Raw genomic sequence first — 25,296 nt, 5'->3', positions numbered from 1 at the left:
AAAAGCCCATGGTAATGTGAGTTTCAAGGTGGAAAATTTGGAAACCTTTTGCAAAGACACCAAAGGGAAGATGTTTCTCTGTGTCCTGATTCTGGGAAACCTGCCACTGACCTAAAGGAGAAATGGGCACAGTGTGAACTGTTTGTTGCTGCTGTTACCTGATCATCTGCATTCCTCTGCCTTGGATTTAATTTAATGTCTTTCTTGGACCACAGCTCAGCTTTGTAGAACTGAACTGCTGGCTGGAATAAACAGGGAAATGATCCCTTGGGAAGGAGACTTTTAAGGGTCAAGTCATGTGGGTGCAAATTATGGGAGTGAAGAGTTGGCATTTTAGTGTTTTGTTCCAAATATCAGTATATTTGTGTTAGGGCATTTTTTCCCTTCATACATATGACGGATAAAAATAATGATCTCTTTTTCTCCAAAAGCAAGTAATGTTCTTCCCCCTCATTTTTGGCAATTCGGATCACATTTTAAAAATTGAATAAGGTAGTAAAAAACACATGCCAGACTTTCAATTAAACAGCTTTCTGGCAGCTTCACAGCTGTACCTATATATTGTTGTGGCCATGGAGAGAATTACAAATAATTCAAATAGTTGTGGGGTTTTTTTAAATAAGTTTTTGTATTTCGTTATCAGTTTATGATCTTGATGTTCATTTCCTGTGTTCTTTTCTATGCATGGGATCTTTGCTTGTAGAGCTGACATTGCAAACAGCTCCTGCTCTGTTTCTGCAGATAAGGTTCCTAGCACTGTCTGGTGAGGATAAAATGGAGATGAATTAAGGTCATAAAAGAGACTTCAACTTTGAATTTTTTCCTTACTTTCCAAGCATTTTGTGGGTTTTTTAATGTATTATTGGGTTTTTGTTTTGTGAGTTTTGTTTTTCTTTGCTTGTTTGTTTTGTGGTGTGATTTTTTCCTCTCTAACAGCTTAAGTACTTTGGTTGTGCTTTCAGACTGCTGTTATAGAGGTTCCTGTAGGATAAATAATGTATTATCAACTCTACAAGCATGAATTTTATTTTGCAGTCTCTCCTTCAAGGAGACCTTAATATGTAAACTTCTATGACTTTACAAGATCTTTTTTATTAGAGAATCTATGCAAGTATTGTAAGAAATAATATCCAGTTGGACAGGCATCCACTGTCCATGTATGGTGGTGGTTGGAAAACCGTTCCTCAAAAGATCTGAAGGATTAAAAATTATAAAAAATCGCAATAGCAATAATAGCAATATTAGCAATAATTTCTTGCAGTTGATTACCAAGTGTTGGTGTGAGTGATGCTGGATTGAAGCCTTACTGTCATTTTAAAATAAAGCCAAACCCTGATCCCCAATATGGAGCTAAATAGGCAAAAAGATTGGGGGTGGGGGTGGGAGGCTTGGGGTTTTTTTTTTTAAATTTTGTATTTTATGTGTGAGTTTTTTCTGGGCCAGATTTCTCCTGGTTTAGCTGCCTCAGTGAGAAGCTCCCAGTTTAGTCAGGGGGGCACCAGGAACACCAGGGAAGTGGAAAGGGCAGAGATGGAGGATGGGGAAGGTCTGAGACTGCAGCTCACAGGCAGAAATCATCACATTGCAACCTCAGGAACTGCTAAGGAGTGATACCTACACAGAGATGTGTAGTGTGTGTGTGTACATATATATATATTTATATGTTTATCTATCTATATATTTACATATCTATATGTTTTGCAACTGAAAATGCAGGACCATGAAGTGGAAAAACAAAAATACTTGTTCATCATTTACAACACCCACAACAATAGTTATATTTTACCTGTCAGATTCACTTCTGTGAAGATATTGGACATGTAAAAAGTAGCTCAGGCTTGAAGTTCACTACAGCACTCCCAGGAAAATCCTTTTAGACAGGAAAGCAAATGCTTTTGGAAAGTGTTGTGTTACCACAACATAAATAATGGAGCACAGGAACTCATTACACTGCATCTTGTGGATACCAGCCCTGAAAAAATCCTTGGCTGCAGTACTCATGGTGAATCCACTTTAATGCATTGCTTTTTAAAACTTGTGTTATCTGGAGGTTCAGTGTCTTGCAGGCAGTGATGAGAAGGAAGAGGTTTCTGACCATGAAATGTGCAGCTGTCTGCCTGGTTTTGGGCCTTGTTTTTTGTTATAATACCTGCACTGTTGTTGTAGACACACTATTGAGATTTTAAGGGATAATTTCCCTGGGAAAAGCAAGGAAGGGTGATGTCAGTTAATATCCTACTGCAGGTAAATGTGATCTGCAGAGAGGGGAATGTTGTCCAAAAATTACAGCAGCTCTCCAGGATGACCTTGTTGACTCAGAGCGTGGTGGGGGGGCAATAACTTTGTGAGTTTGTCAGCTCTCGTTGCAGTATTAGGATGGGTTTGTTGCCAAGGAAACCCCAAAGAGCTTATTTAACTGGCTGTCTTTCAGAAATTAGGAGCCACTCTCTGGGGCAGGAAGAAGGTTCTGCTGACAGAATTTTTTAAGATGCAGACAACAAGAAGTGAAAAACGGCAGAGCTGGGAATGAAAAATTCTTTGTGCAATAGATGTCTTGTGGTTCACTTTGTTCATTTGTTGTATATTCTGACTCTGCTAAAATTGCTCCTCTTGCATTGTTTCCATTTTGGTGATGACCTCTGTGTTCTTTTGATAATGGCAAACAGACCCCCCAAATCTGGAACATCCGCGTGCTCACAGGTTTGAGCTGTGATGAAACAGCACAAAGGATGTTTGTATGATGTTGTTACCTAACAGAAAGGCTGAAATTAGAACAATTATGCTGTAACTCTCTACAAGAAGGTTCAAATGAAAAAAATAATGATGTGCTTGCTGCCCATGGAGGCAGTTCAGCTGATGATGCTGAGCTCTGCCTTCTGTGGTGGCACAGTTTGCTCACAGCCAGGTTTGTGGGAGAGCAGCCTGGAGATCTGTCCGTGTTTCCTTTGAGGCGTGTTTTCCTAGAATACATATTTTCTTTGGTGATTTATTATTACCATGAGGAAATGTATCAGTTCTGACAGAACTGCTCCTATAATGACATATGTCACGAGCCAGGATATTTCACTAGGTTTATTTTTGATCCTGACACTTTCCATTTATATACATATTTATTTTAATGTTTTCAAATAGTAAAAAAATGTAACCCAAGGTATTGTTCAAGAAAACATCTAGGGCTTAAGTAACTTAACCATTGAAGAGACAGGAAATGTGGAATTTAGTTTTTTTCTGCCTTTTTTTCTGTTCATAGTTACTTCTGGAATTTCCAGTTCCTCAAAACTACAACAGGACTATTTGTGTTAATGAGCAGTAAAAGGCTGCATCTTTATTTTGCACTCTGTGTCAAGATAATCTTGAGGAAGTTATGACTTTGATGAATAAATATTCCAGATGAAAAATGAAATTCAGTGTAAACTGTTTTCATGAGAACATGTATCAGATAACATTTGAAACTGATATAATGCAGTTTCAACATAACTGTGCAGCTTTAAATGATTGAAATAAATGTTTTAAATAAAACAAGTCATTCTATGATGAAGATTCCATACACTGCAATTCAGCCTGGCATTACTTTTATACATAGTGAGAACCACCTGGTCATCAGCAGTATTTAGTCTCTGGATTTCTGTAACCATTATACACTAAAGGAGGCTGGGCACTGATTGAGTAACAAGAATCAGTTAAGATAAATAAAAATTTGTAGCTTCCCAAGTCATGGAGTAAATCCACAAACAGGATTCTAAACACCACTACCAATTCTTGCATGTCACCAGATCCTGCTGATGTTTGAGGAAGTTTTCCATTTGACAAGTTTTAGGATCATATTCCTAAAAAGGGCTTTGCTTTAATTATTCCAGGAATGAATTCTGAGCAGGTGAAGGAAATACTGGCTGCAATACGTAACAGAAAGTCTGACAACTGGGAAGTCACAGAAAAATACCCTTTTTTAAAAAGTACAGTTATCAAAGATTTGACAGCTTTAAGTTGTGGTTGCTCTGCATGGCACTGGAGATTTCTGGTTAGAAATCCTTGGTGCTTGCCTTCCATCAGGTTTTGCTGCTTTCACTGCTGCAGGGTGCTTTTAATGCAGCAATAATTTGTACCTGTAGAGTGGAACTGGGACAGGTGTAAAGAGAGGCTGGTCAGAAGGTGCAGCCTCCCCACAGATATTTTTGATGACAGAAAGTGAAGGGAATTTTGTGCCTCAGCCTCCCAACACACAGGCTGAGGTGTGAGAGGATTTTTGACTACAAAGACAAGAAGCAAGAGGAAGGTGTGGATATTTAAGAGGAATGGAAGTGTCACAGAAAGAAACTCTCATAAAATGGCTGTAAACAAAGTTAAGTTGGAATAAGAAATTTGCCAGAATACTTAGGAATTTATTTGTTTCTATACCTAATACTGATGAGGAATAGCACTGGGATGTGAAGGGAGGGGCTTTTGAGAGTCTGGAGTTTGGAATTTGGAGTTAAAGGAATTGAGAGTTTTAGCTCATGTTGTGATACCTCATGGATTTATAAACCTGTCATATTTCCAGTGGCATTTTTTACCTTATGAACTAAAAATCTCAATGAGGGTATTGAAGTAAGAGTTAAACTTAACCCCAAATGTCCATCTCATGCTTTGCAAGCTGTCATTGTAATGTGGCAAAAGCTCCTCACCTGGTTTGCTCTCAGGAAAACAGCCTTGGCAAAGGAATACAACACAATATAGCACGATTTTATGTCAGGTCCCTGCAAGCCTAATTCTGTCTTTCAAGAAAGTCCAGGAAGTTGGTTTGGCTAACTTGCATCCTCAGAAGTGGGGGATGGAAAAGATTGTCTTAGAAAAGAAAGTCCCTTAAGTAGGTTGTGTTTTTTTATATATTTAAAGGGAAATTAGTGTCTGACTTTAAGACACAAGCATTTCCCTTTGCCGTTTTAAAGTAATTTTTAAATTGATTTTCCCATTTAAACAATGCAGGCTGAACATGGTCATTGAGAGTATTGGGATTTGTTGAGCCTAAACAAGACAATTTTCTCTAGAGCAGATCCTATGCAGATTAGGCAGGATGGGCAGCTGAGGAAGAGTGAGCCCACTTAAACCAACAGCCACACAATGTGCTCTAATATCAATAGTGGGATAAAGGGGCCTTCTTGGTTTTTATCATCGTGTGCCCTGTGGGGGGGCATTCCGTGTGAAGTGTGGAGAGGACTTTTGTGGCTTCCATTAAAACCATTCCTGAAGCTAAATCCCTGCATCCTCCTGAGCAGTCATTCCTCAGGGACGTTCTGTGTTGGACGCTCACAAGTCACAGATGCAAAAGGCAGTAACCTTGGCTGCCTAAAGCTCTGGACATACCATTAATATCCAATTCCTAAGGAGTGAAAAAGCACTTATGCAGTGGGATGAGATGCATTTTCCCTGGCCACAAGGTGAGAAGTTGATAAAATTCCTTTCATGCAGTGAAATCTCCACATTGCTTGGATTTTATTGATTCTCATAAAGAAAATGTAGTAGTTTTTAACTTACTTGGACTTTGGTTGGTACTGTAATTCAATCCATTTCAAACATGGGAGCTCAGTTATTTTTAAAAAGCTTCCTTACTAGGTATTTGTAAGAAGATAATTAGCAATGCTCACTAGAAGTGTGGGTTATGAAGAGCTCAGCACAGTGAACACGAGCTCATGATTTCTATCTGTAAAGGTATTATCCCCACAGTGTCACCAGCATGATTTCACTCGCACCAGCACAATGAATGTTGAACAAAATGGCAAATATTGGATTTACAGGCTTTCCAGTGTTTCTTTGCAAGTCATATTGACCATGATGATAGGTAAGCTGTGGGAGGGAGATTGTTCTTGTATTTTGTCCTGGTTGAATGTGTTCAGTTTGCTAATTTGGAGGGATTAGAATCCTGTGGTTTAGAATTGTCAGGAGATCACTTGGATCATCTTTCTCAGACTAAGTTTCTTAGAAACAAAGGCTTTGCCATGTGTGGTAACACAGACTACGAAACATTAACTTCCAGCACTGCTGCAAGTATCTGTACATATCAGAAATGTGCTCTGAAATACAAACCCCATATATCCTGAAACTGTTTGGCTCATACTTCCTGTATTTTGGTTTTATATTTCTCTTCCACACCTCATGTAAAATCAATGTGACAGATGCTAGCACAGATCTGAGATTCATTAAAAAGCTATTAACTGTCCTAAAGGGATGTTTATGGATAGCAGCACTGTATATTTTGGGCTGTCAAAACAAATTGACCAAATGGCTTCTCTGTAACCACCCTGCAACTATGGCAGGCTAATGACAAAATTCCATGCATGGCATCCCTCTATATCTAACCTAAAATCTAGTGCAAGAAAGTGGTTCGTGGAAGTGTCTGTGGTGATAATCAGATTGAATCTCAAATGAAACTTGTGATTTAGAGATCAGAGCAAGTATTAATATCCCAAGGCATTTTTCATAGATTAATTTACCAATAACATTTTTTCTATAAATAGTGTTTTATATAAATAGTGTTACTGGACTTCCAGATGGAGGGGTGGGAGCGGGCAGGCCTGAACAGGGAGCTCTCCCTCAGCCACAGGCATGGGGACTCTGTGTTTCATCAGCCTTCCCCTTAAATCCCTTTTCCACTCATTTTGTGGTTTAAAGCTCAGCTATAAACTCTGACTAGACCATTCTAGACTAACCACCCCTTGGCCAAATACAGGTGGTGTGCTTTCTACTGAAAGTGTTTCTGGAAGTGTGGTTTGGCAGGAATGGTGTGTGAGAGCCCTGGGCTGCACACTCCTGCTCTGGGTGCTGGAATGCTGGTGGCCAGCGGGCTCTGCCAGCACCAGGTGGATAAAGGAAGTTATCCTGGCAGCACCCACTGCTTTTCACTCACTGAATGCTCTCGCTTCAAAGATTTTTCAAAGTTATTTGCCAGTGCAGTTGCTTTCCTTGCTGCTCTTCATTTCTGTTCTGCTGATGCCACAGCTGCATTATTAGTTCTGGCCATGCTAGTTCAGCTTTAAATTACATCTTGCCCTCCAGGAATTAGGAGGAGGAATTACATTCATTTGGGCAGTGCTACGTTTCAGTAAACCTACTCTTCAAAACATTACCCTATGCAATGAGGATGATCCCAGGGAGTTAATATTTTAAATGCACAAGGTCAGGCGTGTCTTGTTTCTGCTTCCAGGCTATGTCTGACAGTCAGCTATCCTGCTGTTAGCACCCATCACCCAAAATAATCTCTATGCTCTGATAAGTAAAGATAGACACTGCAGTGTTATGCCATGCAGGAGAGTATAAAGGGAGATATACAGGAATTTTTCAGGCTTTACATAATGCAGTAATTCCGACTGTGCCTCTCACTGAACAGTTACAATGGTCTGTAGAATGCATTAATGGCAAGTTTGAAAGTCTCCGTGTTGCTTTGCTTTCAGCCATCTGCTTTCCCTGAAGTTCCCCAAGTTGCGTTGCTAAGATATAAAATTTACTAAGATTTTGATGATTTGCCAAAGCTACTTTTTCTAAAATATTTAACTACAGTAGCAGTGAGAAAACAGCCAAACCATTAACAATAATCTTTACTTTGGAGCTGTGATGCAGGGCTGTAATTAATGGGATGAGCAGTGTTTCCCAGTGTGTGCAGAGTGGATCCTGGGCCCTCAGGGACACAGTCCACTCAGCCCAGTAGGGAATCTGGAGGAGGCAGCGGCTGGACACCTTTATGTGTCCCAGAATGATTCTGAGAACAGGCAGGACACAAGATAATTAACCTTTGCCAGGCTTGTTACAGAATTTACTGGAAAACATGCATGGATAACCTGTGCTATCCTGTGTCACTCGTATCTCCTTCATACAGAGCTCCATAGAGACGGAAAAATCTTCCCGGTGCCTGTTTTAAACTGGAAATGGAAGCAACCTTTGGTATAATCTTTGATGATCTGTCTGCTAAAGAAATATATTGTCAGAGTTTGTTCACAGGAGTGAGTTTGTTCTGAGAATTCTGGACAGCTGCCCACTCAAAGTCTTGCTTGGGTGTCAGCTGGCTGCCTTTTATTAGTAAAGACTCGTGGGTGTGGGCCCAAAATCCAGTCTCAGTTCTTAAGTGGGTTTATATGAAGTTCTACACATTTAGATGCCAGGCTCAGAATAATTTTTCACATGTGAGCTTTCTGCTAAAATATTTACACAATCTCTCAAAGCCCATTTGTTATATAGTATGAGTTGGTAATACATAATGGGCTGCTTGTAGAATATGCATAGAATAAACAAAGCACAGATCCATGTCTTGTGTGCTCATAGTGCTGAGTTGCTCTATATCTCAGTCAGAAAAGGGATGCTCTTATAGTGGTTTAACTCAAAACAGTCTGCTTAAAAGGAAGAAAAAAAGAAAAAGAAAGGGGGGGCACGGCTGTTCAACCATGGTTTGCTGTTTGTAAGACACAGCCCTACAGAAAGCTTGAAGTGATGTTCTGCTTAAAATGATTCCTGTTGGCTCACTGGAGGGAGTAACTGAATTCCTTCACTTCTGGCCCTCAAGGTGCATGAGGCACATGGAGGAGATGCCCATGGCCCAAAGCACAGCTCCTGTGGCTCATGACTGTGTTCCTGTACCCTGTGAATGTGGGCACACAAATTTAGAAGGAGCTGCTGTACCATTTCTGGAACCTATTTTTTTCTGTTTCCTCTGATGTGACCACTCTCAAGGTCAGTAATAAATGTAACTTGGAAGTTCTTGGAAAAAGTATGTACTTCTGACTTTGATACTTTGACTTGTAAATGTACTTCCTTCAAAGAAAGACGATTGTAAGTAATTCTACTGGTGTGTTTCATTAGTATGTCATCACTATGATAAATTTTAATGTGAATATCACTGAATGAGAACTGCCTGTCCACATCTTTATTTAGTAAAGATATATTCTGCTAAGGAAAACTTGAACTTATACTCAAGCTAAAGGGTCTGTCTGTATTCAGAGTTTGTGTGAGCTGAATTTTTTATGGTTAGTGGGCTTTGCCAGTGAAGGACTGTAACCCTGAGGATCTCAGGAAAATGCTTACCATGGAGGTGGATCAGGATACATGATGTTCACCTGAGAAAGTATATCCAGATAGGAACCAAAATCACAGGCTGGGGGAAACTCCTCTGTGCAGGTGGATCTCAGCTCTACAGAGGAGCCGCCATGAGAGAAGCCATCTGGAGCTGCAAAACAGGAATTAATATTGGCTGTGCTTCCCCCCCGTGGTGGATTCTCTGTCACTCTTTATCACACTGCCATAAATCAGAAAACAAACCCTTTCTGAGGCAGAGGCATTGTGAATATTTTGGAACAACCAGGTTTCACAGGGTATTATTATTTCTTTAAGAGTAAATGAACACCACCTGTAGATGAACTGTGGTGTTTCAGGCTGTGGCACAGGGACTGTACCTTTAGTGCTGCCCTACAAGGTAGATGGAAGTTCCAAAGATTTCTTGTCCCTCAAAGGCTGAAAAGGAGTGGGGGTTCTACCATGTGCAGCTTCAGATGTTTGTGGGGTTACTGAAATTCCCAGGAGTTGCATCCATGGAAAGCTTGTCCATTCTGGGAGGGGTTTAAAAGGAGGGACAGGTGTTTGATTGCTGAGCAAATGCTGTTCTCAATAAACACTGACAAGAATGGGAAAAGCTGGAAAATAGCAAATAAAAGTCATCCTGCTGCCAGCTCCAGGGATTTCTTAATGCTTCCATGCAAGAGCTTCCCAGCTCCACAAATATTAAGAGTTTAGTGTAGTTTTCTGTGTCAGAGGACAATTAGTGTGTGTGTGTGTCCATGTAACGTTTGCACTTGGGTAGTGGGGCACCATTCAGTTTAGGATTATTCTTTTGAATATCTCCCAAAATATGCATTTCTTTTTCCATTTCTCTAGCATTGTTATTTCCAACAAGCAGTTTGAAAATTGTCTTTTCTGTTTTTGTCTGGCTCCAGGCTTTTTCAAGGAGATGAAATTACCAGAGTAGTAGATTTAAACACAGTGATTAAAGCTTAATGGTCAATATTTTATCGTACCAAAATATTGCTGTTCATGGGTCAAACAGTAGCTCCAGTTTGGGTTTAACTATTTAATCCTCAATTTAGCTGCTGAAAATTAGGAAAATTGGTGTCACTGTAATAGTAGACATTAGTTTTTGGATTTTGTTTTTATTTTCCCTCTGTAGGTTGCCATGGAAGTTTGCATTTCAATTCTTTTGGACTCTAAATTTTATTCCTAAAATATAGATGTTATTCACTTATCTGGATAAATATTTCTGGAAAAGCCAAAAAAAATTACTCCTTGCTCCAAGGGGACAAACTGATCCTAGGAGATTTGTTTCGTTTAGACAGAAAAATTCCTGATTCAAATAACTAAATGAAGTTCAGTTGACTTCAATTGATACTTAATTTACCTCAGTGAAAACAGGATTTAAGCCAATGCATTTTTATGTGGCTATTATTGTCTTTTCTATATAAAGAAAAAGCCCCTCAATGCTATGCACAGAACAGCACCCATAACAAACTGCAGGTAGAGGAGCCTGCTCACAGGGGATGTGGTTGTTGATGCTCCACTATTTATAATTTGCATTTTTACTGTCTGAAGACTTACACAGTAACTTTTTGTAACTGTTTATTTCCTAAAATAGAAATAATCTTGTGTCATTTCCTTGGCAAAGTGGCTTCTTGTCAGCAAATCCCAAAAGGGCCAAAAACATTACTCTAAAATTAACTCCTTGATATTCCCAAATTCTCTTTACGGTTTTTTGTTTTGTTTTGGGTTTTTTGGGGTTTTTTTTTGGATAGGAGGTAGGAATTGGCACCTTTTTGACTCTCAATGATGATGACTGTTGTAATGACACTGGTGTCATCAATGGCACCATTAATGATGGTTTAATGATACTCGGGTGCCCTGCTGTTCTGTTTCTAGGCCGATGTTCACGTGTGCACTCAGACAAACAGCGTTTGCCCAGTGATTGTTGTAGGCTGGTGCACTCTGCTGAACTGGGAACAGCTCTGCCTTTCCAACAAACAGAAATTACAGCAAAGGCTGCACCAAGGCTATAGGGGGATATGAAAATGCAACAGAGGATGAATCTCATCCCATACCAAAGGGAAAGAAGCATTTTAGGAACTGCTGTCAGCGCTGGCTGGGTTGTGTTACCCGTTACCAGTCCCAGCACAGAGAAGCCATTACACTGCCAAGCTGCCTGGGACTTACTTAGCCCATGATTTAATTTTGTCTTTTCATCCTTTGCACGTGGCCAGGTGATTTTCGCTGCCCTTAGCCCCAGCCTGATCCCCAAGCCAGGCGTTCCCTGGCTGCCGTGCTGCCTTACCATCCGCAGCCTCCCTGCCGAGGTGTGGGTGTCCGAACCTCCCGTCCTTGCGCAGGCTGCCCACCACGATGGTGGCACAGGACAGGAAGAGCACCAGCCCGATGACCACCCCTGCCACCAGCAGCGGGGACACCAGCAGGTTGGTGTCGCTGCCGGGCTCGGCGGGGCTGGGGAAGGCGCTGGAGGCGCTGCTCTGGTTCGAGGCAGCTGCTGAGCAGAGAGAGAGAGAGAAGCGCGTCACTTGTCACACAGAGCCCGCACCGAGGGGCTCCCAGAGCCCCGAGACAGCCTCAGACACACCCACGGCACCAATTCCTGCTCTTGCGGAAAACCCATTTATTACACCGACTCCTGGGGCTGTCAGGAACTGACTCCAGGGGAAACACTGGCAATCGCCTCCCTGTTATTGGGAATATCCTGCTGGAGCCAGTGGTGTATGAGCCATGATTTTGATGGCTCCTTCCTGCCAAGATTCTTTGTACCGTGAATTGACTGATGCTGAAAAACTGAAGTGCACAAGGAGGAAACCGGAAATTCAAAAGCGTGAGCTCCAAGAGGAAGAGAGGAATTGCCTGTCGTTAGGGGTGTAAGAAGGCTCCAAGGTTTTGGGCAAGAGTGAACCAGAGGAGGCTGCTTTTGTGGCACAGGGCTTGCTTTGGTTCATGAGGAGAGTCAGCATCCCAAGAAATTGATTTGTAGTATGGGAAGAGACTCGTCCAGAGTGGGATTGTTTGGTTGCAACTGCTTTACCCTGGTAAAAAAAAAAAAAAAAAAATCTATAATTGTGTTATTTGAGTTCAATAAAAAATCTGCTTAAAGGAGAGTAACTCCAGTAATATATTGCCAAATCAAACATCCCTTTGAGACAACCTGCAGAGAGAATATCTAAAATTAAACAATAATTTTCCCTTAGAGAATCAACTGATGAAAAATGAATATACATGAGAATTAATTGCCCAGAGATGTATTTATGGGGGATTACACTGCTAATGAAGGGGAGGTAAATGGGAGAAGCTATGGGAAAAAGGATTCAGGATTTTAGCAGGTAGACTCCCTCTCTCACCCAAATTAAAACAAAATCTCCCATTAGCTGGTCAGGATCAGTAAACCAAAATTTTATCGATGTAAAAAAATTGCTGGAGATGCCATATACCTACCCTGGCTGTTGAATCTGGCCTGGATATCTTTTTATATCTGGCTATATGCCAGTTGAACAAATACAGAATTTATTTCCTGCTGAATCAAGGCTAACAAAATTGACTCTTTTGAGTATTCTGTGAAGTGAGTCTGTGTTTTAGGAAGTGCAACGCTATTTACAAGGATAGATGTTATCAGAGAGTTCTCAGCAAGGTTCTCTCTGCTCTTTTCCTTTGGGAGACACCACTTGGTGTTTTGCAGTCACAGTAAGTTTAAAAAGAAGACGATGGCTTCAAGCCAGTGTATGTTATCATTGGCTGATGCTTGAGATTGAGACTACCAATTAGAAACATATACATAAAACCAGGGGAATTAGCAAGTAGTAGAGTTTTGTTAATTTTCGGGAAGCACTTGACTGTTGGCTGAGTATCTTTATAAGCATTTAAGACAGCCAAGAAATGTGCTGAGCTTTAACCAAGTACCTCGTGCCAAAAAAGAAGACTCAGTTTTCTGAGAATTAAACTGATGCTGTAGCATTAAATCAAAGGTTATGTACAAGTGTCCTACTTAATACTCAGTGCAGAGAAGTTTTGGGTATGGGATATGTTTGGGGGGTAAGGCCCTTGTGCTAGAACTCAACTTCCTGAAACCTTACAAAATTCTGATCATGTTTCTCATTGGTACATTCTTTCAGCTATCTCTGTTGCTAATGTGTCCGACACACCCTCCCTGGCTTTCCATAGCCTTGTTTTTTCAGATTTTTGCAAATTCTGCCTTTGAGAGATGCAAATATCACAGCAGTGGCAGGTTAAATTCTGGCTGCAGGGGACTGACGCCTGAACTGGAAGTAGTGGCAGGTAATTGATTTGTCATTTCGGCTGGCTTGCAAAGGTAAAAGAAGAATCAACTTTGTTGTCAGCATGATGAGAACATGAGCCTGGGGTGTGAGGTTGCCCCATGCATTGTCAGGCTTGTGGTCATCAATTTAATGTCAAATAGTACGGAAATGGAGTTGGTGATAAACTGCTGCCAAATGAGGAGGAAGCAGGCTGCAGTGAGTGCTTTCAGATCTTTTAAGACTTGGGACAAATTCAAAATGCTCCTCTAAACAGGAAGGGCCTGTCTAAGGATATTTATCTTTTATGTTTTTTCCAGCTGTGTGTGGAAGCCAGCTGGAATATCCACACTGACTATTTGGGAGATCCCTGTGGTGCCACCCAGTGTGAGCACTGATATTGGGACCTATTTTGCTTTATAGAAGTTTAACAGCTTCAAGTGAGTCCATACAGAAAATACTCTCCTGCACTGGTATCGAGGTGGTGTGGTTTAGTTCAAGACATCCCATTTATCTAATGCATTCTCAGGGCTTCCTTGGCTGTCCCAAATCTTGTTTTTTTTGTCTATTGTTTCTCACCAGCATGAATCTTTCTGGGTTTTTTATGCTTTTAATCTAATTGAACCCAGTCCCTCATAAAGACAAGTTATAGTGCAATATTGCTTTTATTAGGAGGAATGAATGAGTCCCCTAACACAAAATGTACTTGATAAACTTCTCCTGTGGCACTACTTTCAGTTTGACACCGTGAGTCTGAACCTCCAGACTTCACTACTGACTTACTGCTGTGACAAACAGCAGCAGAATGAGATGCAGTATTGATATAAATTTTTTGGGTTTGAATTTTGTGGGGGAAAAAAAGAGATGTTTATATTACTTTTGGCAAAAAACCACATTATAAATTTTCTTCTCTTATCCAAAACCATCTTCATTTGATAAACCATGCATTTCTCTATATAAAAATGCTATTGTTTTTCCTTCAGAATAGAAGTATCTGGAAATTTATGTGAAGCCCATAAATACAACAGCAGTAACAGAGTGCTAACTTTTTGAAGTAAATTGTATCCTTTCCCATGAAACTGCAAATTATAAACAATACAGACAGAAATATGAATATTTTATATCTAATCCTCTAAATATGAATTATGTTGGATGTACACAGCATGGCTTTTATCCATGATGGGAGCTGTGTAAGTAACAAGAATCAGCACAAATGGCACAGGCTGACAGAGCACTGACTTTAGTGTCAGCACCAGTGGAAAACTGCCTGGACTGTCCATTCAGTGCAAGGCAATAAATTAGCATTTTGAAAAATCCCTTAAATATCACAGGATATCATTTTACTCAGTGCTCCTGCATCTCAACGAACCAACTGGAAAGTAACTGAGGGAGGTATAGAACAGCCTGACTTTTTTGGTGCAGAATGTTCTGTCTCACTCCTGTTTACCTCTCTTTGAAGGGACACATCCCTTTCTAACTTGGCCTTAAGTAATGTGGAGGTTTCAGCTGGGTCAGGTCCTGGTAGGGTGAAATGTCCTCGTGTGCAGACATGTCCTGGAAGCCTGGTTCACCCAACATCCAGCCCTTTGTTAGGAGTGGTTTCCATCTTCCTCAGTGCCTTTCACCTGCTTGTATCTCAGCTGAGAGAGAAGGGAAGCACCTACACACAAATGAAAGTCTCTTCTCTCCATACTCAGTTGAGTTTGGTGGTGGTGGTGGGGTCTTGTTTTGTTTCCTTTTGTCCTGAAGGCACATCAGCTCTAGTGAGGCTGCAATGGCCTCTGTAATTGATGGGCTTTGAGATGATTTTAAAGCTGGATCCTGCTAAGATAACCAAATCTCTTCCCCTGGTTTCCAATCTGTCATCTTAATAAAGATGATAATTCATGTTATGACTGGTGGAGAGGATGAGTCATGAACTGGTTTTGTTTCCCAGGCTGAACTGTGCCTGACCAGTTCCTGAGGAAATGCTGATGTGTTGTTCTGGAACCATTTTGTGTCTAGAACGATCCACCCCTGCATCCTTTCCAGCCTGGGATTCTCCTTCCTGAGGGCAGGGTGGGCATGGTGCTGACTTGCTGAACTAGAGCTGAAGCACATGGGCAGAACAGGAGTGTTCCTTGTACCCCTGGGTTAGTAAAACTGTTTGGGATGGTGATCCAGCACCTCCCAGTACCCTGAAATACACTGTATTAACACAGGGTGCAGGACTGGAATGGAGTAGAGGGAAGGTCAGTTTAGGATGGTGCATAGCACCCTTTGTAATCCTTTGGTATTTATATAATTGCAACACAGCATCTCAAACACTGAAAGCACATTTCTGATATCTGTACTTTTTCAGTCCCTTGGATTATATACATTATTCCCTTCTCTTTATCCAGGGAAGGTGAGTGACAGATGTCAGGAAGGAGCTGAGAGCACACGGACACACTGAATCAGTGGAATGATCCAAGATTTTGTTGTTTCTGCCGTTGTGAACAGTTCCTGTTTGAAAATGGTTTGGTCTGGCCAAGAGTGACCAACTCTCCTGTAACTGCTGCCACCAACCACTTCACCACTTCCCTGGGACAGAAACAAGAATTTTCTTGTTTCTGTCACACAGAAAAGGAGTAAGGGAGGTGTAGCACAAAAACAAGCTGGAAGAGGGTTTGGATGACAGGAGCATCACTGCAGCCAGGGGAGAGGGATGTTACTCAGGCCATTGAACACAAGGGCCCTTAATTTTAAGGAGCTGAACCTTAAAATTATCTAAAAGTAAATGTCTCTATTGGGTTCAAAGCTATTCCATTGGATCCTGAGGAAGGCTGAAACTTCACTTAGGCTTGATAAATGCCAGGGTGTCATTGGCCTATGGGACTGAAAGGAAGCAATGAGGATGCTGAGAACAGGGCAGGCTATTTGTCCTTTTGTGTTTCTCTTATTCTCTTGTAGAAGAGTTGGGCAAATGAGTGGATGACCAGATGGGTCTTGAAAATGCCCTCTCTATAAAGCAGTTTTACACCAGCCAGACAAATAGTGTGGGAAAAGGAATTTGCAGTTCCAGGAGGCCCAGGAGCATGTTTGGTTCTCTCAGAGTTCTCCTGTTCTTTAGCCTTTTCTGATTTCCACACAGAAAATTAAACTGCCTCTTAAGCTACAACTGATGTTCAATGATAACTCTACAGGGAGGGTTTCCAACTTTTACCTCTTATCTTCTGGAACTGACACTTAGTAATTTTTTGACAAAGTCAATGAATAAATAAATTTTTGCTGTCAGTTGCTGCACCAGTGACATTTTAACAGTTCCCAAAACAGATGATATTCATTATTATTTCTAAATTTGAGGTAAATCTTCCTATACAAATGGTTAACTAATCTTGCCTGTTCATTGCTGCTGTGGGAGATACCTCAGCATAATCCAAACCTGCATGAATGCCATTAACCAGGCAGGACCTGTGAATTCGGACTCAGTTTCTCTGCAGCTCTCTGCAGCTCAAAGTCTCTTTGAACTTTTTTACTGCATATATACGTTCTAACCAGAATTAAAATTTTTCACTGATTAATAGTTAAAAATCAAAACCTTATTCAGACCTGAGACTGTGTGCTAGGGATGGTTCAGTATTATCTGATGTCCACAGCTGAAAGGGAACGTGGGACATCCTTCCAGGTACAAAAGCTGCCCATGACCTTGAGCAGCTCATGCAAGGCAGAGAGGGTGGCCTTTCCTCTGAGATAGCAAACTTGGCCTTTTTATCATGTCTGCTGCCTACGAGATAATGACTTTCTCTCTTCTTGCATTGACATCCTTATTATAGAGCCAGAATGAGGAAGATTGGATCACCAGCAGCCTGCAAATTGAGAATGTCAGAAGCAAAGAGAATGTGGCTGCAGAAGGGCTCAGGAAGTAAATCTTTTCAGCTGCTGTGGCTTTGGGGTATTATGCTGATGTCACAGCAGCTTGTATAGGTGCTGTTTCAAATTAACAGGAAAAATCTTCCAATTTTCAGATCCATGGTCTATTTTATCAACATGATAAATACCACTGCAGGGAAACAAATCAGTCTGGAAGTATAACAGCCCACTTGCTGATGGACAAGGAATATTTTTCCCCTATTTTCTCATATTCAAGCAACTTGGAACTAGTGCAGTTTTAGAAGCAGGACCCAAAGCTATTACTTTTCCCAGAAACTCTGTATTAGGGCTTGGAAATGAGTATGATGAGAATTCTCTTTTATCCATTAAAGTTAAGTTACCTTCATAAGCTCAGATCCAACCTAGCTTGGTAGTGACTTGAATAGGGCAAACCCTATAATTTTGGGGGTTTTTATTGTGAGAAACTCTGGTTTTTTTGGCACACAACTTTCTCATGTAAAACTTTGGAAAAAATGTTGCACTATAGTAATATTTCTTAAGGTCATAAAAATATAATGGGCAAATTATTTTATATTTTACCTTATCAGTCTGCTTGAACTGTGATCTGGATGTCTCGTGTCTTGTCTTTAGAAGGCTGAGCTCTGTCTGATCTGTATTTAATGTAACCTAAAGAGGGGAGGTGGCAGCTCATGGAACACAGAGCCCAGGCAGGAAACACAATCTGTACTGGGGCAACAAATAACCATCCCCAAACCAAAAATCCAAAACCTTCCACAGAGAGGTTCCTTTCCTTACAAACTTTCCTCTCAAGCTCCACAGAGGAAATGGGAAGGACTGATGAAATTCTTGCTGGCTTGAACAGTCACAACTGGTGAGCACCTGATTTGTGCACTGTATGTATTAATGAATCTCTAAATCAGTTATCCACTTCTGATTGCTATTAAACTGGCTCACATTTATGATACTTTTTAAATGATGGAGTTTTGTGTTTTCCTGGTGTTGCACTGAACTGTTCAAATGTCTCTATTCATCATCATCTTTAGCAATCCTTACCCTTCTCACAGGATTCAAAGCTCTATAATGAAGATCCGTCTGCAACTAAATTTTGAGGTTGAGCTGAGCTTCAGGAACCAGATCCCACCTTCTATACACACCCCTAGTGCTCCTTCTACAGTGCTTGTGCCCTTGTGCTGCTTCTTATTTAGGGTTTTTCTTATCAAAATTAACCCCATTTCTTTTTCCAGCCTCCTTGCCAGTCTTCAGTGGGAGTAATCTACCGAAAAAGCACATAGAGGAACAAACTGATTTTTACTGCTTAGAAAAGAATGATGACTGAAATACTGATCCAGGTAGTTGTGTATGGAATAGGGTGCTGAGATAGAAAGCAGTTAACAAGTGCTGGGATTCCCAGATCTTCCTTTAGGAGGTGGTGTCCCATGTGATCTATCTTGGCCTGTCTTTCAAGGTGAAATGAATTTTTAAAAATAATTAAAATGGTTTGCAGTGGTGTTCTGTGCTCCTACATGAATCATGGTGATGGTGTTGCAGAGTACACAAAGCCTAGAGTACATTATCATTTGTATCTGTGAAAGCTCCAGCAGTATCTGCCTGCATAAATCAAGGGTTTTTCTCATCCCGTTAAAAAATTATTTAATTCCTTCAGATTTCATCTGAACAGAACTAGGACTTCTGCTTAGACAGATGCAGGAATGTCAATAATGGCAAGTCAGATATTGAGTCTGGAGACAATTTCAATCACCTGGGTTTTTTGTTGCTAAAGGAGCTGCTGAAGTACAAGGACACAGAAAGATCTGTAGAAATTAAACACTCAAACATTACTATTCAGCAGCCTGGGGGGGAAATCCCTACTGCTCACTGTAAAAGACTCATTTGGTGAAAGGATGGGTAACTGGGAGTGCAGGACTGGCCACACGGCCAAAGGCCATTCCCTGTGTTATAAACATATATTATAGTATTGGCTTCTCGCAAGTATAAAGGTAGATATTATATAATGTTAGAAATGCTTTTTGCTGTGTGGATGTAGTTTTCTCTCTTTTTAGCAAGAATGTTAGCAAGTGTGAGCAAGTAAGAGAACCTCCAAGCGAGCAGAGGATGAGGCCCGAGAAGCTGCTGCTCAACACTTTGTCCAGGGAACAAAAGGGCCCAAAGGCTGCTCTGCCCGGAGAACGGGCGGCCAGGAGGGTCCGAGAGCCGCTATCACCGCTCTGCCCGGGGGGCAAAGAGACCAAAGCTGCAATCAGCCCTGAGTGTCTGGAGAATAAAGAGACCCACCCTCCCATCGACTCTTACCTAGCGGGCCCAACCCCAAGAATCAAAAGAAATAAAAACCGCAAGGCAGAAGACTACACATGCTCTAAAAAGGCAGAACCAAGGAGTGGCCATGCAGAACAGCTCCGGGAAAAGTTTGAATATGAATAGAGAACAGACAGTAAAAATGGTATAAAAAGGACTCACCTCGGGCATCAGGTGTGCTCTTGGCAGAGCGCCAAGGCACCCGGCCGTTATCCCTTTGCTTTATTTTATGTGTCTCTTATTGTCTTTATAGTAAACTGTTTAATTCTCACAGGAGAGTGAACCTCGTTTTTCACACCTGGATCTCTGGGCAGCGTCCAGGGGTGTTTGATGCACATCCTGCACTGTGCCCTGCCTGCGGCCAGCAGGGCTGAGGCCGGCTGACCGAGGAGAGGAGACTCACCCCGAAGGGCTGCGAAAGCTGATGGGCACTGGAGCTCCGCCTGGGGCAGCAGAACATTCTGCTGCCTTGCACACAGAGCTCCTGTTACAGGCTCCACATGGTTCCTTCTCTAAATAACGTAATGTTGGTTGCTTTTCATTTGAGGTGGCAGAGGAAAGACTTTAAAACCAACCAAACAACTCCCCCTAAACCAAGCATGTCCTTTAGGAAAGGACATGCATTCATCTTTCGATATAGAGTGCAGCGTGGATATGTGAGTACTTAACACAGAAAAAACAGTTCCCACTTTGAGGCCTGTTTCAGCATGGGGTTACCATCCATATCTGCATCATCTCCAGCAGCTCCACATGTGCTGGGGAGTCAGAAGGGCTCTGAGCTGTCCCCAGGCAGAAGACACACTGAGAAGGACTGAGGCTTACAGATACCCTGAGAATCAGCTGTGCTTGCTGCACCATTTCCTCTCCAGGCAGTTGACAGTCTAGGCTGTAGGTATTCCTCCCTGTTCTTAAAAGGAAGCTATTTATTATTTTCAAAGATGATTTAAACAAGGGAATATTTCTAAAGGAACAGGAGTTGCAGTGTCCACTGCTCTGCATTGCCACCCAGTAAGATTGAGAGAGAGTAGTAATTGAGGGATGCAGAGTCAGGCTGGAGCAAGAACTTGGGCTTTCTCTGTGAGCACACTGTTCTGAAGATTATACTCAATGTAAATAATTATACGTTATGGGAAAGTTGATTAAATTTTGAATCCAAAGGATTTATGAATCCCTTTGTAATGAATTTGTGCTGCACATAGATGAGAACCCCTGTGATGCCCTCAGAGCACCCTGGACAATGCCTTGACCTGGAACATGGGCTGGGTTTAAGGCCGGCTGGGTTTTGTGGCCTTTTGAACAAAAGGGACCAGAAAATGGTTCAGTCCCAGAAAATAAGTGTGCCCAGCAGGGGTGGTTCTAATAAAACTGCCGAAATGAAAGCTCTTGTAGGGATACTGCCTGGAAGTATCCAGGGATACCATCCAGCTTCTACCTTCTTGAAGTTCAGTCTGTGTTAAAGGTCACTAATGATTGCTGCTTTCTATTAATATTCACAGTGGTGGAAATGTGTCTGTTAAATTGCTCCCATTTACCCACTGCAAAAAAAAAAAGAGAACTTTTGAACAAAGCTATGGGATTCTTGGTAGAGAAACTGGTATCTAGGCTGATATGATGTCCTCTTCTATTCCCTTTCAACTGCGTGGGTAGACACATGGAGAAAGAAACAGCTTTGTAATAGAAAAGGAAATAATTTCTGTCCCTGGTTGTCCTGATCACACACGACTGCAAAGGGATTTTAATCTACATGCCTGCTAACAGCAAGGGCTTTTACATTGTGGATTAACAACTTTTTAAAAAATCACAAAAAACCCTGGAACCCCTTCAGTTTCCTCTCACCTGCCTATATTATTCATTTTAATTGTGTGCTATAGGTCAGGGTTACCTTGTTAGGTGCTTAATGAGGCTGAGAGCACTCACATGGTGTGGCCAGTTGAGGAGTTCTACCCAAATTACCTAAACATTCTTCTTCCCTGCCTGAAGGCAATCTTGCATTACAGGAGAATCAGAATGTCCTTCAATATGAGGGCAATCTAAAGAGTTCACAGCAGGAGAATTTACAACCATCTCAAAGGGATTTATAAACTTAGATTTGTAAATTGTATTCTCCAGCTCATAGGGGATTCAGTTGCTGGATATGTTGCTGTTTGGTTCTGGTGCGAATGGATGAACCTCTTCAGTTTCTGGTCCATGAACAATCAGATTAAGAGGCATTCAGATTAAAAACAAGATGAAATTTTCTATTCTTTGCATTAGTAGACAAATAATTTTTTTGTGAAGAAACTGACAGCGTGAAAATAGCTCCTATTTTATAGGACACTGCAGAAACACAGGTGTGTGAGCTGCAGAAAAGCAAGAGCTGTTCTGAAAAAGGCTTGTTCATGGAAGTGATGGAGCACTGAAAGGAATAAAAGGGGGAAATGGTGATCCAGGGTTACCAGAGCACTATCAAGTCCATGCACAGTGGGATATGTGCTGTGCTGGACACTGTCTCCAGCATGACCTCGCAGGGAAAGATGTCCAACAGCAGTGGAATCCCAGGGCTTTGAACAGCAGGAAGGACCTGGGCCTGTGCAAAGGAGCTGTGGCTCCAAGAACAACAGCCATGATCCAATCCCAAGGCAGGAATTCACTTTAGCCCAGTGGTCTCAGAGGTCCCCTGAGCAGAGGCTGGTGGGAATGGCTGAAATCTGAGGCCTCCAGCAGATCACCAGTGAGTTAGTGTTGGCTGAACTAGAGAGCCAAGAAATGCTGAGACACTGTGGGAGCCTTGGACCTCAGCTGCTGAAAGCACGAGCAGTGCAATGACAGATTGCTGAGACTGCAACAAAAGTCAGAGTAGAAAAGGTGGCTGCCTTCTCTTCAGAGCTCTTGTGCTTTAATGTCAGCATGGACTCCTGGTGGGTATCGTAACTGGAAAGTGCAAGAGTAAAAATGCTGAGATGAGCCTCATATTAATTATTAAAAAGCCGACAGTCAGCGTGGATGTGCTGTGGAGAAGATGTGAATTTAGGATTACCTGTTGCCTCAAAGCAATGTTTAAATCTGTGTTACCTCTGAGAAGTAGCTCTTCACCTCCTGCTCCAAAGTTATAAACCCATGAACTTCACAACGTATCCTAAATATAATGGTACTGGCAAAATGCCTGGTTAGAATGGCAATGGGACATGGATACTTTTTTGATTGTTTTAATTATTTATGTTTTTTAAAAAATCCAAAGTACCCACTGTCCTGAAGCTTGAGGAAAACCATGAGGATAGGAAAGGCTTCAAATCTCTGCATGTATCAAACAGTTCCTTTAACTCCTCATTCTTGTCCTGTGCATCACGAGGTTCTTTTGAGGGATCCCAGTCGAGGGTGGAGGTGGTGTCTTTGAACTGCACTAGAGATGTGTGTTCCTGAGCTGGGCAAGGGAGAGCTCCTGCCTTCCACTGCAAGCTGGAAAGGGAATGTGATTTGCAGTTAGGTGTTTATGGTTTGATGGCTTCTCTGGGTCGCTTTTTTGTTTGTTTGTGTATGGTTTTGGTTTCTGTTTGTTGGGGTTGGTTTGTTTTAAGCTTCTTTTAGCTGCTGAAGATAAAGGACAGACTGCAATTCTTAATCAAGGAAGGTATGAACTCTCTGTAACAATAAAATTCTGTTTGAACTCCTGCTGCCTTCTGGATGGCTCCTGCATTGGTATTAATTGGAGAAATGTGCTAGAAATTTTAACAAGGGTAATCACTGTGTTTTATGGGGCTACATTTACAGCTTTAGACTGTTCAGCCAGTGCGTGCTGACCTTCTGCAATTTGTTCTGAATAGCACTTAGTGCAGGGACTTTCACTCTGATCTCCCTTATGCTGACAGCACATTATACAAGAAATATCCTGCTGCTTGGATTATTACAATAATTGATGGATCCATATTTACTGTGTCATTTGTTAATACTATCCTGTTAGGGCCTTCTGGGAATGAGATCACAGATTTTTCTGAGTAGCAGCTGCTGTAGAGTTTCCTGAACCACCAGATTTTCTGGCTGGGGCAAGGAAGGCAGGGCTGAGGATACAAACAGGTGGCCTGGTTGCAACAATATGAGCTAACAATACCTGAGCCTGCAGCCTTGGGAAGGTGTGGGCAGCCTTGGTGATTCAGGAAGTGCCAAGGGTGTCAGTGAGCTCTGTGGTTCAGAAAGGAAACTCACTGCTCCTGCTCCCCTCCTGTGTCCCTTGGTGATAAGAGCCTGAAGAGAGGTTGGAGATAGCCCAACAAGGTGTATGTTTATTCCCCATGTTGCCCTTTATCAGTGTTTGATTGCCCAAAAGCTCTGCAATGAGAACCATATACAGATCACCCCTAGAAAACCACTGTGACTGGGAAAAAAAGTAATGAACAGCAACTAATGCATTAATTTACAACATTTGTCAAGGTGATTTCTGACTGAATTATGGTTCTGTTTCCTCTGATTAAATTAGCACAAGATTTCTTCTTTTATTCTTTCCCTGACCATGGGGTGGATATCCCTGATGAAGCACAGGTTCCCTGCAATGTCTTTTGCAATATTACTTCTCTCCCAAAACAAGTCCTCCTCACCAGCAGCTCCTGAGTCGTTACAGGAGGGATCAATACAGTGTCCAGTCAAATTATCTGGTGCACAGGCTCAGTTATCTGCTCATGTCTCAGTTATTCTCAGAGATGAAATTAAAAAGCAGCAGCCACTTCACTGAGGAAGGGTTCCAAAGGAGCAGGATGTCCTCAAGATGAGTTGGGGGAATGCTGGTCCTGGGGCAGGCAATGTAGGTGCAGAATGATCATGGTATGAAACCAGATTAATTACTCATCCATGCATGCATCTGTGAGTTAGGAACACATCTTTAATCATTATTTGCCAGCTTATTTAACTAGATTTGAATCATACCTTTTTGTTATGGTTGCATTTTTTTCACTAAAGTTTTAATCTTTCTTGGAATTTTGGAAAATTGTTTTTGATCTCAGTAGTAATATTTTTTTCCTAAACTGTAAAGCATCTTTAAGTAGAGAAATCTAATTTAAAGGTTTTATTTACTCTATAAACACTGTCCTTTGGGTTCTGACTCAAGGTAATTCAATATGAGCACATGAAACCCATCTCTGTCTCCTACAAATGTGTATAGATCTATATTATCACAAATAGTTGCTGTGCTATGATCCTAAATCAAGATTAATAGAAACTCAGTTTGCCTAATGTCAGCCTTAATCTTGGCTTTAATGAAGAGCTCTTCTCATTCTTGTTGGCAATTTCTACTGATAAAATTAAGCTTTTTTTTTTTCACTGTGACTTAGACGAATGCAGCAGGATTTTCAAGTTTCCAGAATGTGGTAGGAGAGATGCTGACTTTAAGGCTTGTTTAATTTCCATTTGTTGGGTGCCAGTTTGCCTGTGCCTCCTAACTGTGGGGGAGAGGGAGGGGCTGCTGCCCCAGCTCTTCCCTCTGCCAGGACAAAGCCATCCTGGAGGAGTGTGCTGGGAGCAGAGGTGTCCCCGCAGAGCTCTGGGGCTCCAGGTGCCCCTTTTCCTGAGGAACACGGAGTAGAGTGGTTCCCTGTATAACCAGTCAAATGGCTTCTGCTGGGTTCCAGCAGGAAAAATCTGTGTGCTTATTTTGCATTGTGTCAGCTCTCCTGTTCAACAGTTCCCCACACAGCGGGAGGAGGCGGCCCTTGCTGGGCTTTGCAGTGCAAGGCACAGCCACAGGACAGGAATTTAACACCTGCATAGCCAACAGAGTTTGTTCTGTCCCAGCAGAACAGAGGATGTATCAGGAACTTGGCATCCAAGTGCTCTCTCCTTTTCAGAAGGAAAGGATGGTATC

The 25,296-nt window shown here is 41.7% G+C and overlaps 1 protein-coding gene across 1 annotated transcript in view; it reads right to left on the bottom strand.

The window, feature by feature from the left end:
- The window catches only part of BEAN1 (brain expressed, associated with NEDD4, 1), a 55,987-nt gene that overhangs the window by 6,404 nt on the left and 24,287 nt on the right, over positions 1-25,296 (bottom strand). Inside the window, 2 exon segments of the mRNA XM_017736593.1 lie at positions 9,046-9,187; positions 11,333-11,542. Of these exon segments, the coding sequence (XP_017592082.1) occupies positions 9,046-9,187; positions 11,333-11,542 (352 nt within the window).

This window comes from Corvus brachyrhynchos, unplaced genomic scaffold, assembly GCF_000691975.1.
Source record: "Corvus brachyrhynchos isolate BGI_N302 unplaced genomic scaffold, ASM69197v1 scaffold66, whole genome shotgun sequence".
In the NCBI taxonomy this organism is placed as follows: Eukaryota; Metazoa; Chordata; class Aves; order Passeriformes; family Corvidae; genus Corvus; species Corvus brachyrhynchos.
This window is presented reverse-complemented; position numbering and strand designations above follow the sequence as displayed.